The sequence below is a fragment of the Ovis aries genome, chromosome 17 (genome assembly GCF_016772045.2).
Source record: "Ovis aries strain OAR_USU_Benz2616 breed Rambouillet chromosome 17, ARS-UI_Ramb_v3.0, whole genome shotgun sequence".
NCBI classification, from domain to species: domain Eukaryota; kingdom Metazoa; phylum Chordata; class Mammalia; order Artiodactyla; family Bovidae; genus Ovis; species Ovis aries.
The window spans coordinates 67,409,102-67,421,592 of NC_056070.1; the positions used below are offsets into that span (position 1 = coordinate 67,409,102).

General features: G+C 58.7%; 1 protein-coding gene across 12 annotated transcripts in view; it reads right to left on the bottom strand.

The window, feature by feature from the left end:
- MN1 (MN1 proto-oncogene, transcriptional regulator) overlaps nt 1–8,911 on the bottom strand; it is a 49,023-nt gene extending 40,112 nt beyond the window's left edge. For all 12 annotated transcript variants that reach the window (XR_009596953.1, XR_009596952.1, XR_009596949.1 and 9 more), the window contains exon 1: nt 3,971–8,911. Coding sequence is in view for 1 of the 12 variants with exons in the window: in XM_060400849.1 (XP_060256832.1) it covers nt 3,971–7,718 (3,748 nt within the window). In the remaining 11 variants the exon portion in view is untranslated. The remainder of the gene's footprint in view (nt 1–3,970) is intronic.
- Between the last annotated feature and the right edge of the window lie 3,580 nt (nt 8,912–12,491).

Genomic DNA, 12,491 nt, shown 5'->3' on the forward strand with positions numbered 1-12,491 from the left:
GCAAAAGTCACTTGAAGGCATGCAACCCGTGCTGGGTGATTTCTTGGGGAAATAGGACTGCAAGGCTTCGCCATCCCAAAACCAGTTGGAAGGAGCCTTAAAAATTCTCTCCACAGTGTGAGGAGTGGGGAAAACGACTTAGGAAAAAAAAAAACAACAACACTAGGAGCCTTCCCCCTTGCCTGCCCCCAGGACTGAGGAAATTCAGCATTCAAATCCTGCCTGCCTAGTACTACTCAGCACCGCTTTACTGGGCTCTGACTGGAACATTGAGAGAAGCATGAAATTCCAAAAATTTCTCCCGCATCACTGTAAAAATATCATACTTCCAAAAAGGGCAGGATTGCATGCAGAGCGTAGATGGAGACCCCTCCCGTTTCCATGTGTGTGAAAGAGTGTTTCTAGACATCTCTGGATTTCATGATAGAGAACAGCCAACAGAATGGGAGTTTGGCAAGGATAAACTTATTAGGGAACAGACTTAATTCAAGTTTTGAAACCTATAAGGGACCTGTGGGCAGGGGCGGAGGGACATACTTTTTTAAAGCTTAATACCCTTTATCTACAATCTATTAAGATTTCCCCTTCTCTCTGGGTTTTGACATTCCTCCATAGCCAGACACCTATTACAAAGATGGGTGGATGATTTTGCAAACTAATTTCAAATTCAGGTAATCCTCACTGATTTAATAGATGTCTGAATAGGCCCAAACTCAGGCTGGTTTTTCTTTTTCCCCCTCTTTGCACAATCGCACCCTTCCGCCAGCCCAACTCTGTGCAAACAGAATCTCATGAGGAAACCTAGAGTTTCATGATATAAAAGTTGTTTGGCGGGTTGATTAAGAAGTCAGAGGAAGCATAATTTGCAGAGGCTCACTTTCCTGTTTTGTTTTTTTTTTTTTAAAGAGCATCATCACATGTGATTCTGGCCTAGACTTTGTGAGAAGTGTAACTTGCCAGTCAAGTTCCCTCCCCTCCGAAGGACATCTAAACCCCACAAGACAATATGGGCACGTCCTCTCCAATCTGAGCAGGATCATTTTTGTTAAAGACCGACTAGTATTTTGTCATCGGAGCGAAGAAATTTCAGAAACGGTGTTAATATTTAATCACATTAGTACTGGCATGTTTTATGGCGTGACAAAATAAAATATCATTACAAAAAATGGGCTTTGCCTGAGGTGGGGGGGATGGGGGCGGGTGGTGAAAGAGTGCTTGCTGCGGTTGGAACTTAGAGAAGGCACATTCACAGCTGCTTCGTGGCTGATGGGACCCTGGGCTTGTGTTTACAGAAAAGCAGGATGCTTTCCTTTCAATTCTTTTTTTTTTTTTCCTCTCTCTCTACTCTGTTTTGAAGGGGTACACTTCATTCTGATTTTCAACCAGGGCACCGGGGGGCCCGTTGAAGGCTCTGTGTACCTATTTATACGACGTGCAGATGGAGCTTCGGGGTGTTATCATAATGAAAAGTTTAATCGTCCTTATTTACTACCAGTAAGGGAGCAGGAATCAGATGCAGATATCTTACAAAGCCTTAACTAGCAGTCCCAAGGCTGCAGAAGCTGTGAGTGACCTCAATTCGGGGCTTTATCTAGGAAACTGTCCTTCCTACATCACAGAGTGGAAAACAAAGGAGGTCAAGTGGGTGTCCCTGCCGAGGCTTCTAAGGCAGCCAGCCCCGAAGCCGGTCCCTGGAGGAAGTTTCCCATCTCCTGCGTGCAGGGGAGGGTTGTGTTTAGTGTACAGGGGGAAATCAACCCCAAAACTGACTAGCATCTGTTTCCAAAAAAATATTTTCCTTCGCCTGACGGTGATAATGAAACAAACAAAACAAAACATTTCTTTAATGACATTTCTTCATTCTCAGTCTGCATTTTTTTTTTCTGCAAAGGAAGATTAGTGGGCTGAGAAGGGAACAGGGCAACACCTTGAAAAAAAAAAATCTCATTACAGCCATCCAATTCCTTTGCACCTAAGGCCCTTCAAAAGACTTGCAGGCCAAGTGCTATTGGTTTTTCTTTATTAATTCTCTGAATCGGGTTTTTTTTTTTTTTCTTTTTGACTCTTCTCACACCATTTTGGCCAATGTGGTCTTAATTATGGGTGCGGGGAAGGGAAGGGAGAAGGGGAAGGGGGAGGGGCAGCCAGGCCTAGCCAGGTAGAAGTGACAGGGGCTGGCATTTGTGCTAACCAGCTATCGATCACAGGACCAAGATGTTGTGTACAAGAAAATAAAAGAGAAAGGAGGCAAAGCGACCAGGCTGCTAAGTCCAACTCCATTTTTTAAAAAGGTGGGGCGGGGGAGGGGGGGTGCCAGGGAGAAGCAGCGGAGGGTCCCAAACTAACCAATTTATGGCCTTGCCTGGGAGAAGCCTGGAGAATGCTGATGCTGGCCGCAGCGTCTGCTGTGCATGCTAAACACCCAGCTTCAAATGAGAGAGCGGCGTCCCGGGCTGGGCAGTAGGCGAACAAAGAGAAAAGCAGCAAGGCCGCATTCATGAATTAGAAAACCCAAGCGGGAAAGCTACCCGGGACGGGCGGTGAAAGCCCGGAGTTCTGAGCCACCCAACTCCTGCCGCACGTCCCCTCCCCCTCTCCCTCCGCCCTCATCCCCTGGTCCTAAAACCAACAGGCACCTTAAACCCTGGGTCAAAAGACGGCAGGATGCAGGATGTGGGCTGAAACTGAAGGTAGAAACTGAAGGCAGAGGAGAACCACTCTAAGAGAACGCAAGGATCAGTGGACGAATTTTTTTTTTTTTTTAAGACACAGTTAAATCGCCAGCTACAGACTCCAAGGTAATAGCCTGGTGAGACCAAGGGGATTCAGGGAGGTTTAAAAGCAAAAGGTAGGAATGGGGTGGGGGTAGAAAATGATGCTACCTAAAAAGGCCCCATAAAAAAATAAAACAGATTTCTACTGTAGCCCAGGTCACCTTTAGGTTTAAAAAAAAACCAAACTATTATTACTTTAACGGCAATGGTGGTCCATTTTACTAACCCCCACCCCACCCACCTTAAAGGCCTCCTGGCCCGACACGGAGGGAGTGCTTAGAATGCAAAGGAGACCTGGAAGCTGACATCTGTCATCAAAGCCAGGCGAGATATTGACAAACTCGGGTCCTTTGTGTCTTAAGAATATATATCCATATCCCCATGCACAAATGATGCCCTGGTCGACTGGTCTGGTCTCTGCCAAGTAGACCCCACCCTGACTCCCGCCCGCCACTCCCCCCGCCCCAACCAAATGTCAAGGAGGTGCACTCTGAAAAGGCTGCCTGCCTCCTACAACCCTGACAGGTCTCCAGTTTTTCAATGAAACTCTAATCGTTAAGAAGAGACAAAACAGCTATTCATTAGGAACGAATGTCAAATTAGGCGTTGCCTCTGAATGATGCTGCGGACACCAGAACTGGTAACTTTTTCCCCCAAAGATGCTGGCACACGCGAGGGAGCTCAAGTTGCAGGCTGGCTGACTAGGAAAAGATGGGGAGGCGTTCACACAGCTTCCCAGGTGTCCTGCCAGGAAGTGGAGGCTGGAGGGGGGCGGGAGGATGGTAGGAAACTCACTGAAAAGTGGAACAGGCCTGAATGCTGAGGGGTGAGGAGGGGTCTGAGTGTGAAAGGGAAGAGGCCTAGTCCTCAGGGCACCCAGAAACTCAGCTAAAACTTGACAGGGGGTCCTCTACAATAATCCCCAAATGGGTGCCACTTTGTTACTACTACAGCTGTGAAACTAGAGTCTACCTGGCAGCACCTAGGGGGAGGAAAGGGGGTCTGTCCACGGAGCCCCTTGGGTAACCAAAGGAAGGGTACCAGCTCTGAGCTGGGCGTCAGGAAGGCCCTGTGCCCTGCCGACCCTGAGGGACCCTCCCCTTTCCTGGAGCCTTCAAGGCAGACGCCAAGGCCAGCGATGGGGGTGGGGCGCGTATCTGCCAGGTGAGAAAGGAACCGGGAAGGGGCGCATATACCTTCTTTGCTGTTGGGATTCTGGGGTTTGGCCTTCTCCCAGGGCGCCAGCGTCTTGTCCTCCTCTGTGCCGTCCACCAAAGCCTTGTCAGCAGGCATGTACCAGGTGGCGCCGTGCTCTGCCATCAGCGAGTCCAGATCAATGGTGCTCATGGCGCTCTTGACCGCCTCGGAGCAGCAGCTGCCCAGCTCGCTGTCGCCATTCTGCGCGCCCGAGGCCCCGACGGCACACTCACCCTTCTTGCCACCCTTGAGCCCCAGGGGCTGGTCCTCAGAGATGCTGAACTGCTGCCTCTGCAGCTGGATCTGTGCCTGGAGGATCTCCAGGGGGTGGATCTCGTCAGGTGGAGGGGCACCGCCGCTGCTCGTCGGGGTCCGAACCTGCTCCAGGCCCGGCGTGCCGGGATGGCCCGTGCCCCCTCCGCCGTAGCTGTCAGGGGTCGAGGTAGACGTAGACAAGATGCCCAGGCCAAGCGGGGGTGCCTTCGGTCCGTGTTCCCCGGCGCCCACCCCACGGGGAGGGAGTTTGGGCGAGCCTGTCACCAGAGGGCTCCTACTCGCTTTGGCCAGGGCTGGGGGGTTGTCGGAGCTGGAAGACACCTCGTCCTCGTTGGCGTAACTCGTGCTCACCTCGTCGGAGGCGAACTCGCCCACGTGCGGGGAACTACCGTCCGACTTGGCCCCACCGTCCAGGGACGCCATGAGGTCTGGCTGGTCCCCCAGGAGCAGCTCGGCCCCCTTCCCCCACGACGGCGACGTGAGCGCTTTCTCGTGAGGCGTAGGCGCCCCGCGCGCCTCTCCCGAGTTTCCCCCGACGGCTGCGCTCGGCGCCTGCTGTTGCCCTGGGCTCACGCCAGGCGCGCCCCCGCTGTCCGGCGCCGCCGCCGCCGAGTACTTGTCGAAGAAGGTCCCGGGGCTCACGTGACCACTGTCCCTTTTTCTGCGCCCCCGTCCCCGGCCGCCGCCCCCGGGGACCGGCTTGCCGTCGTTCCCCGACGTCGATTCCAGGGTGTAGTTGGGGGAGAGGCTAGTGCCGTCCCCCTGGGCGGGCGGATTGGGCGGCCCAGAGGCTTTAGAGCCGCTGCTACTGGTCCCCGACTGGCCTCCGGGCCCTGGAGCCCCAGGAGCAGTCCCTCCTGGGAAGTAATCCGAGCCCGGGTTGCCGGCCACCGCCGCGCCGTCGGTCTCGTTCTGGCTCAGTTTCCTCTTGCCCTCGGGCGGGTTCTTCTTGTTGAAGGTCACGTTGAGGTTGGGGGCCCCGAGGCTGGCGATCATGTTCTGGCAGGCGGTGGAGAGCGCAGCCAGGCAACTCTGGCCGAACAGGTTGTCCTTGGAGCTGGGCTTGTTGAAGGAGCCCAGCGAGAGCGCGCCCAGCTTACTGGCCGAGGTGCGCTGGCTGGGCTGGAAGTCAGGCTGCGGCGGGTATGCGCCCCCGCCGCCGCCGCCGCCGCCGCCACCGCCCGTGCTGCCACCGCCCCCGCCCGTGCTCGGGGGCGAGTTCACGCCTGGGCCGCTGTGCGGCGTGGCCTGCCGGTTCGCTGCGCCGAACGGGAAGCCAGGCTGGCCCCCGAGCGCGGGCGTCGTGAAATCAGGTGGCTGGGGCCGGCGCTCGGAGGGAGCGCTGGGCAGCCCCACCCCAGCCCCGGGCGACTGCAGCTGGCCCAGGCTGGCCAGGCTGCCCCCGAACTGCAGACCAGGGGAGGGCAGCCCGGGCACGTGGCCCTCTCCGGGCATCCTCAGCGGCTCCTGCAGAGAGCCCCGGAACAGCACCCCCGAGCCACCTGGCGGAGGGGGCGGCGCCAGTCCTGGGTCGTGCGGGCCGCAGTCGGAGGGCAAGCCTGAACCTCCCATCCTGCGGGGCAGCAGGTCGCCGGGCGGCGGATGCGGACCTGGGAACCACGCGCTCTCCTGCGCCAAGTGCTGCGCCTGCGGCTCGAACGTGCCCAGGCGCCCGGCGCCCGCGCCGCCGCTGTCGCGCTCAAAGTTCGGCTGGGCCAAGCCGCCCACTGGGCCGCTGTGTACCAGGCCGCCCTGGCCCACGTCCCCGGGGTGGCCTAGCTGGGCCAGGTTGGGCTGGCGCAGCCGCTGCTGCTGATTCCGCGACGCCATCTGCTTGATCATGAGGGCCGCGTTTTGGCGTTGCTGCTGCTGCTGTTGCTGCTGCTGCTGCTGCTGCTGTAGGGACGGGTGGTCCGGGGCCGGATGCTGCAGAGGTGGCCCCGAGGGGAAGCTGTCGGGCACAGGCGGCGTGAACTCGCCGGGCAGGCCGGAATAGGCAGAGGGCGAGAGGTGGTTGTCCAGAGCGCCATTGTGCATGCTGCCGTTCCACGAAGCGCAGCGATCCACTCCCGCGCTGCCCGGGAAGTCAAAGCGCGGCCTCTTGGCCACGTTCATGTAGGGGGGTGCGTCGAAATGCTGCAGCCGCTGGTTGGGCGCCTGCTGCATGTTGAATACAGGCTCGGAATAAGGGTGCATGCTGCGGTTCTCCAGCCGGTGGATGGGGTACTCGAACTGCGCGTGTTGGTTGGGCAGCATGGGCCCCCCGTCCTGCAGGCCGCCGCTGGGCGTGCCCGCCTCGCCCTGCTGGGGACGCGGGAGCGCGGGCGGACACGAATTTTGTCGGACTAGAAGCCCAGGCGGTGGCGGCGGCGGCTGCTGCGGGGGCGGCTGCTGCGGGGGCGGCGGGGCCTGCTGCGGGGGCGGCTGCTGCGGGGGCGGCGGGGCCTGCTGGGGAGGCTGCATCAACGGGTGCCTGGAGCCGACTCCAGGCTCCAGCCCCACGGGCATCTTGCGGGTCCCGCCGAACCTCTCGAAGAACACGCCGTGCTGCTGCTGCTGCTGTTGCTGCTGCTGCTGCTGCTGCTGTTGTTGCTGTTGCTGGGCGTGCATTTTCGACAAGCCCACCATGCCTGCAGCTCTGGGCATGGCCGAGGCACCCGGGAAAGAGCCCCCGGGAACCTGACGACCCGCTGCATAATGAGGCAGCTGCCCCTCGGAATCAGAGGGGGAAAACATGTCGAAATGTCCCGAGGGCGGCTCGCCCGGGTAATTGTATTCCAGCGAGTCGACGGCTCCTTGGTTCGCCACCCTCCGGGGCTCCAGACTATGGGAATCGGAGCCACCGGAGGCGGGCAGGCCGTGGAAGGAGGCGGCTCGGTTAGGACTCTGGTCCAGCGGCAAGCATGGGGCAGGCACGGCATGGCCCGAGGCGCCCGAACTGTGGAAGTCCGGCAGGTTCCCGGGTCGCTGCGGGCCGAAGCTCTCCGGCCCCTGGCTCTCAGCCATTTGATCGTAACCCTCGGTGAAGGGCGGCTGGCTGCCCAAGCCGCCGGCCGCGCCGCCGTAGCCGAGCAGGCGACCCCCGTGCAGGCACGAGGCCCCTGGATCCGGTCCGCCAAAGTTGCCCCCAAAGTGGGGGTGATGCTGGTGGGGGTGGTGGCCTCCCGGGTGGCCGTGGTGCGGCTGTTGGCCTCCAAAGAATCCGTGCACCGGCTGCGCCTGCAGCCCCCCCGCGTGCAACTCCGAGTGGCTGCGCGCGTGAAAGCCGTAAGGCTCCATGTTCATGCCCAAGATCGGGGGTTCGCCCAGCCCGCTCATGGCAGGGTCCACGGGGCCAGGGGGTCCCCCCGCGTGGAAAGCCGGGGCCTTAAAGTGGGCGTTCATGCTTAGTCCGGCCTCGTTAAAGTTCCTCTCGCCCTGGCCAGCGTTCCTGCTGTTGATCTGGGGCTCGAATTGGTCCAGCCCAAACATACTTGGCGGGGGGCGGGGGGATCAATAGGGCATGACAGCCTGCTCTCCGCGGCGCGCCTCCGGCCAGCTACTCGTTCCGGCCCTGGCTTGGGCGCTCAGCACCGCCGGGGCGCAGCGCGGACCGCCACCTCGCCTGGCTTGTGAAGGCTTGGGGCTATCAGCTCCTCTCCCGAAGCTCTCGTTCTGCCCGACGCGGGCCTCTCACATCTTGCGGCGCCTCGGGGCCTCCAGGAGCCGTGTTGGGGGGCCCATGCCCCGGGCGGTTGGTACAGCCGCGGGTGGGTTTGCGGGGAGGGGACGGAGCTGCGGGTGACTGAAGACAAAAAGTTAAGTGGGGGGAAGGAGGCGGGAAGGAGGGAGGGAAAGCAGAGCAATCACCTTCTTAAGTCCGATCGGGTTGGATGGGGAGCCCCTGGACGCTGCCTGAAGCCTCCCGGAGTCCGTGGCGGAGCTGCTAAAGGGCCAGGCAGGGAGACCCTTCAAAACCGTGGCTGGCGCCGGGGCACAGACCGAGCGGTCCCTCCCCCCTCCCCCCGGAGTCCCCGCGCTCCGCAGCCGGAGCCTCAGCCAAGCACGATCGGCTCGCACAGTCCCCGTCGGCCCCAGCAAGCGGCTACTGCTTCTTCAGCGGGTCGGAGGACTGGAAGCTCCGCTCGGCATCACTGGTGCCCGCCCCCGAGCCGGGAGCTCAGCGGGGCTGAGGAGGAGCGGCGGGCGCCCGAGGTTGAAACCGAGGGTTGGTGGAAGGCGCGGCTCCCCTGTTCCGCGGCGGGTGCGCTGCACCCCGGCGCGCCGCTTCGCGGCCACGTCCGCTGCCTGCCGCTTCTGTCCTCTGCTGTTCCGTCTCTGAGTTCGCGGGGATCTTCGAGCCCCGTTCCAGGCGCGGGCGGGCAGCAGACGAGGAGTTAGGACGCTCCAAGGCTAGGTTCCCTGCCTCCGCGCCGAGGCGCTTCGCAAGTCGCCCTCGGACCCGGGGAGGGGGGCGTATGCGGGTTGGGGGGCCACGCTGGGCTAGCAGGCTAAGGCGTTCCGGGTGCGCTTTCGGAGCCCGGAATGGGAGGGGGCGGGGGCAGCTCTGGGGGGTCCGCGCACCCCTCTCCTGGCTGGCGGGGGGGCCCTGCGTGGGGCGTTCCGAGGGTCTCGGCTCCCCTCTCTGTGTCTGCCTCTCGCCTAGAGCCGGGAGAAGCAGCAACAAGTTTTGCATTTCAGCAATCAATTTCAGCCATTACATTTGCACCAATCAGCGCAGCCCGAGCTCCGGGCCCGGGGCGGGGCTCGCTCTTAAGGTGGTCCTGGGTGCTGACTGCTGAGGCCCCCGCCACGAACCCTCCCTTCGCCTGCTCCGGGGTCCCCCGCACCCGTTAACCTCGGGGTCCGGTGCCAGGCGCGCCCTGGCCTCCCCGCGCACCCGGCTAGAGAGGGCGCAGGCGGAGAATGGCGGGAGCTTGGCTTTGTTCACCCCGCTTCCCATTCACCACAGTTCCCAACTCCCCACCCCCAGCTGAAGCGAGACCTGCGGGGTGGCTAGGGGGCGGGGAGGCCGGCGGTTAGCGGTGCGGGGCGCTCAGACAATGGGGTCGCCAGGCAAAGATCCTGGACTCACCGCGGAAAGTCGCTTGGTGTCGACTGCACTTCAGCACTGGAGCGAACCTTCGGCTCTCCACCGCTGTCTGCTTACTTGTGGCACCCAAGTTAACCGACCCTTGGATTTTCCTGGAGGTGAAAACAGACAGGGAACCCCGAAGTTAGGGATCTCCTCGAGAGATAGGGGTGCTTGACTCGCTCCTCCCTTATAGGGCGCGCACAATTGTTCCCTATCCTCGCTGTCCAGGGTTCCCGGTTCTCAGTGACCGGCTTCCATAACCACTCTGCCACTTTATGGGGGCGCGTTTCGGATGAGCTCAGCGCCAGAGCGGCGAGGCAGCGAGGAGCCCCGAGAAGACCAACGCGCCGAGGGCCACCCTGGCCGGCCAGCGCATCCTAGTTCAGGCACTCTGGTCAAGGCCCAGGCCCTCTTCCGGCGCGAGGTTGGCCTCCTTAAGAGATCAATTAAACTGAAGAGGCCAAGGAACGGAATTGGGTTGTGATACTAAAATCAATGGGAGTAATTTAATATCTGCCCTGCTCTTTATGAAATATTTATCCCAATAATCTTAGTTAAAATGTTTAGATCTTCCTGATCCCCACTGAGGCTGCAATCTATCTTGCAATTAGAAGTTGGGAGTTAGAGGCGATGGAGGGTAGAGGAAGTGTTTATTCTGTGTGCCTGCGTGTGTTTGTGTGTGTGTGTGTGTGTGTGTGTGTGCATGTGTGTGTGTTTTCCTCCCTAAAGCGTTTGTAGGGGAGGAAAGGGGAGAAGGCCTTCAATTTTCCTTGCCATAAAATAGCACGAGGTGATTTTGCTAGCAGGCCAGCATTCTTAGGAGAAGGGAGTGGGGGGGAAGGAACTTCTTTGAAGTGCCCCTGAAATCGCTATTAAATCTAAATAAAATTAAGCATGGTGTATAAAAATGCCTTTTCCCCCCACAAAAGAAAGTGTTTATCGCCCAAGTCTGTCTAGCGTTTGCTAAATTGCGCATGAAATCTGAAATGAAATAAACGTTATAATAAAACCAACCCCTGAGCCCTTTTTATTTAAAAACCTCAGATTAAGCACTCCACTGTCGCAGGCGGGGAGTTAAAAAGTTACCAGGAGGAGCTGAGCAGATTCATTGCTCCCCGGAGTTACTGGTGGGAAGTCTGGGTGTTCTAGAACTAAAAATGCCAAGAAAATGGGCTCAATTTAGGGCGAGGGGAGTCAGGAAGCAGGGTCTTCGCAGACTCTGGAAGAAAATAACACCTTCCCCCCACCACCCAATAAGAATAAAAAATAAAAGCAAATGATAAAAACGTGCAACTTTAAAAGTCAGAGAGCAGAAGCCAGCTCAGATCCCAGGCCCTTCGTGGGACCTCCCTGTAGTGGATGTCTGCAGATTTTTTTTTTCTTTTTGAAATTAAAAATGAAAATTACCCCCACCAAAAAATGGGGTCCATAAATAAGCATCCAGGAAGAAGTATTTGTACAGGGCGGTGGAGTTTTAAAAGGATTTTTCTGCAGGATCAGGTTGTTGGTCTGTGATTAAATATTGATTTTGTGTAATTAGTTTTCATGTGAACTATCCTCTTGCTGATAGCTTAGAGGTTTCAGAACTAGAAAAGAAATGGAATTGGACATGGAAATTATTACTTAGCAAAGTGACAGGAAAGTGAGGGCCGGAGGAAAGACTGAGGCTTGGCTGATTTCGGCACAAAGAAATAAAGGGCCTGGGTAGGCCTCCAGGGACCACCCCCAGAATCCCCACCCTGGGGCCCCAGGCCAGATCAGGGGAAGGGTCCCCTGAGCAAGGAAGGGGAGCTGAAGAAGGAATGGCTGCCAGAAAGAGGACCCTGCCTGGGCGAAGACCTGTGCAAAGCCCATGACACCTGGCCACATACCCTGGGCTCTGGGTGCCTCCGGAAGCCCCCTTGTGAGGATCCTTACATCTCAGGGTGTCTGGAGGGAATAATGAGAGTCCCGGCAGGGCAGGCAGTGGGAAGAATGGCCCGCAGCCCTGCACTCTGGGGAGACCCTGCTTGGACTGTGCCCTCTGCTGAGGCATGACTTCACGCAGGGCTGGGCGGGGGTCCCCTGAACACCTGGGCAGGTTTCCTGTGGAATAATTCTGTGCGTCCAGGGAGGAGGGGGCGGTGGTGTGGGAGTATTTTTCTGGGGCTGTTTCCAAGAGTTAAGTCTACAAGGTGTGTGAGTGTCTGAAAGCAGGGTATGTTTGGGCCGGGCTGCGTTTCTGTGCAGGATGTGTGTCTGGGTCACCTTTTCTTAACACTGAAGAATGTTGTGCGGGTGCGCAGGCATGCGGGTGTGCAGGCATGCGGGTGTGCAGGCATGCGCCTGCGTTCGGGTCTCCTCCCAGGTGCGGGTGCCCCGCATCCGAGCGTGTCTGTGTCCACATCTGCGTGTGCCCGCGTTGCTGTGGCTCTGTGAGGGGCCCTGTCTGTCCCCCAGCCCCTTGCTTCTCTCTGTGGATGCCTCTGTGTTTGTATACCTGTGTGTGTGTCCATGGCTGTGGGCCTTGCATCTTGTGTGCCTGTATCTCTGCTCACGTGGGTCTTGTTTTCCCCACTAGTGTGAGAGCCTGTGCCCCTTTCTGTGCCCGTCTGTGCCCGTGGATGTGCTGGTGCGTACGCCTCCGCGGTGTGGGCGCCCCTGCGCGGGTCTGTCTGTGTGTGCGCTTAGCCTGCACCGGCCCGGCGGCTTCTTTGGAACAGACACACTGCCCCCTAGCGCTCAGATGAATTCCAAGTCCCCGCCCGCTGTCGGCACACAGCCCCAAGCAACAGGAGCGGCAGGATCCAACCTCCTCGGGCTCTTTCCCTCCTCTTCCCCTTCTTTCAGTCTTTCCCTGGAGAGGGGCACTGGGTCAGAGGGGGCCTCCCGGGCAAGGAAAGGAGGAGAGACAGCTGGACGGCGGGCCCCAGATCTGAAGACGGATGCTGACAAGTGGGGAGCTGCTCGGAATGGCCCCCAGGAACTCCAGTCCCAAACTAGTGAGCACCCCCACTCCATGAAAACACAAAGCAATCGACCCTCAACACCCTTTCTCCAGTAGACACACAACCGTCACCCTCGCCAAAACCAGGCAGGCCCCCCCAAAACTAATACAGACACACACACTCACAGTCACAGACATGCACACCTCCACGGGGGACGCATCTGCACACTGGCTGCAGGCTACT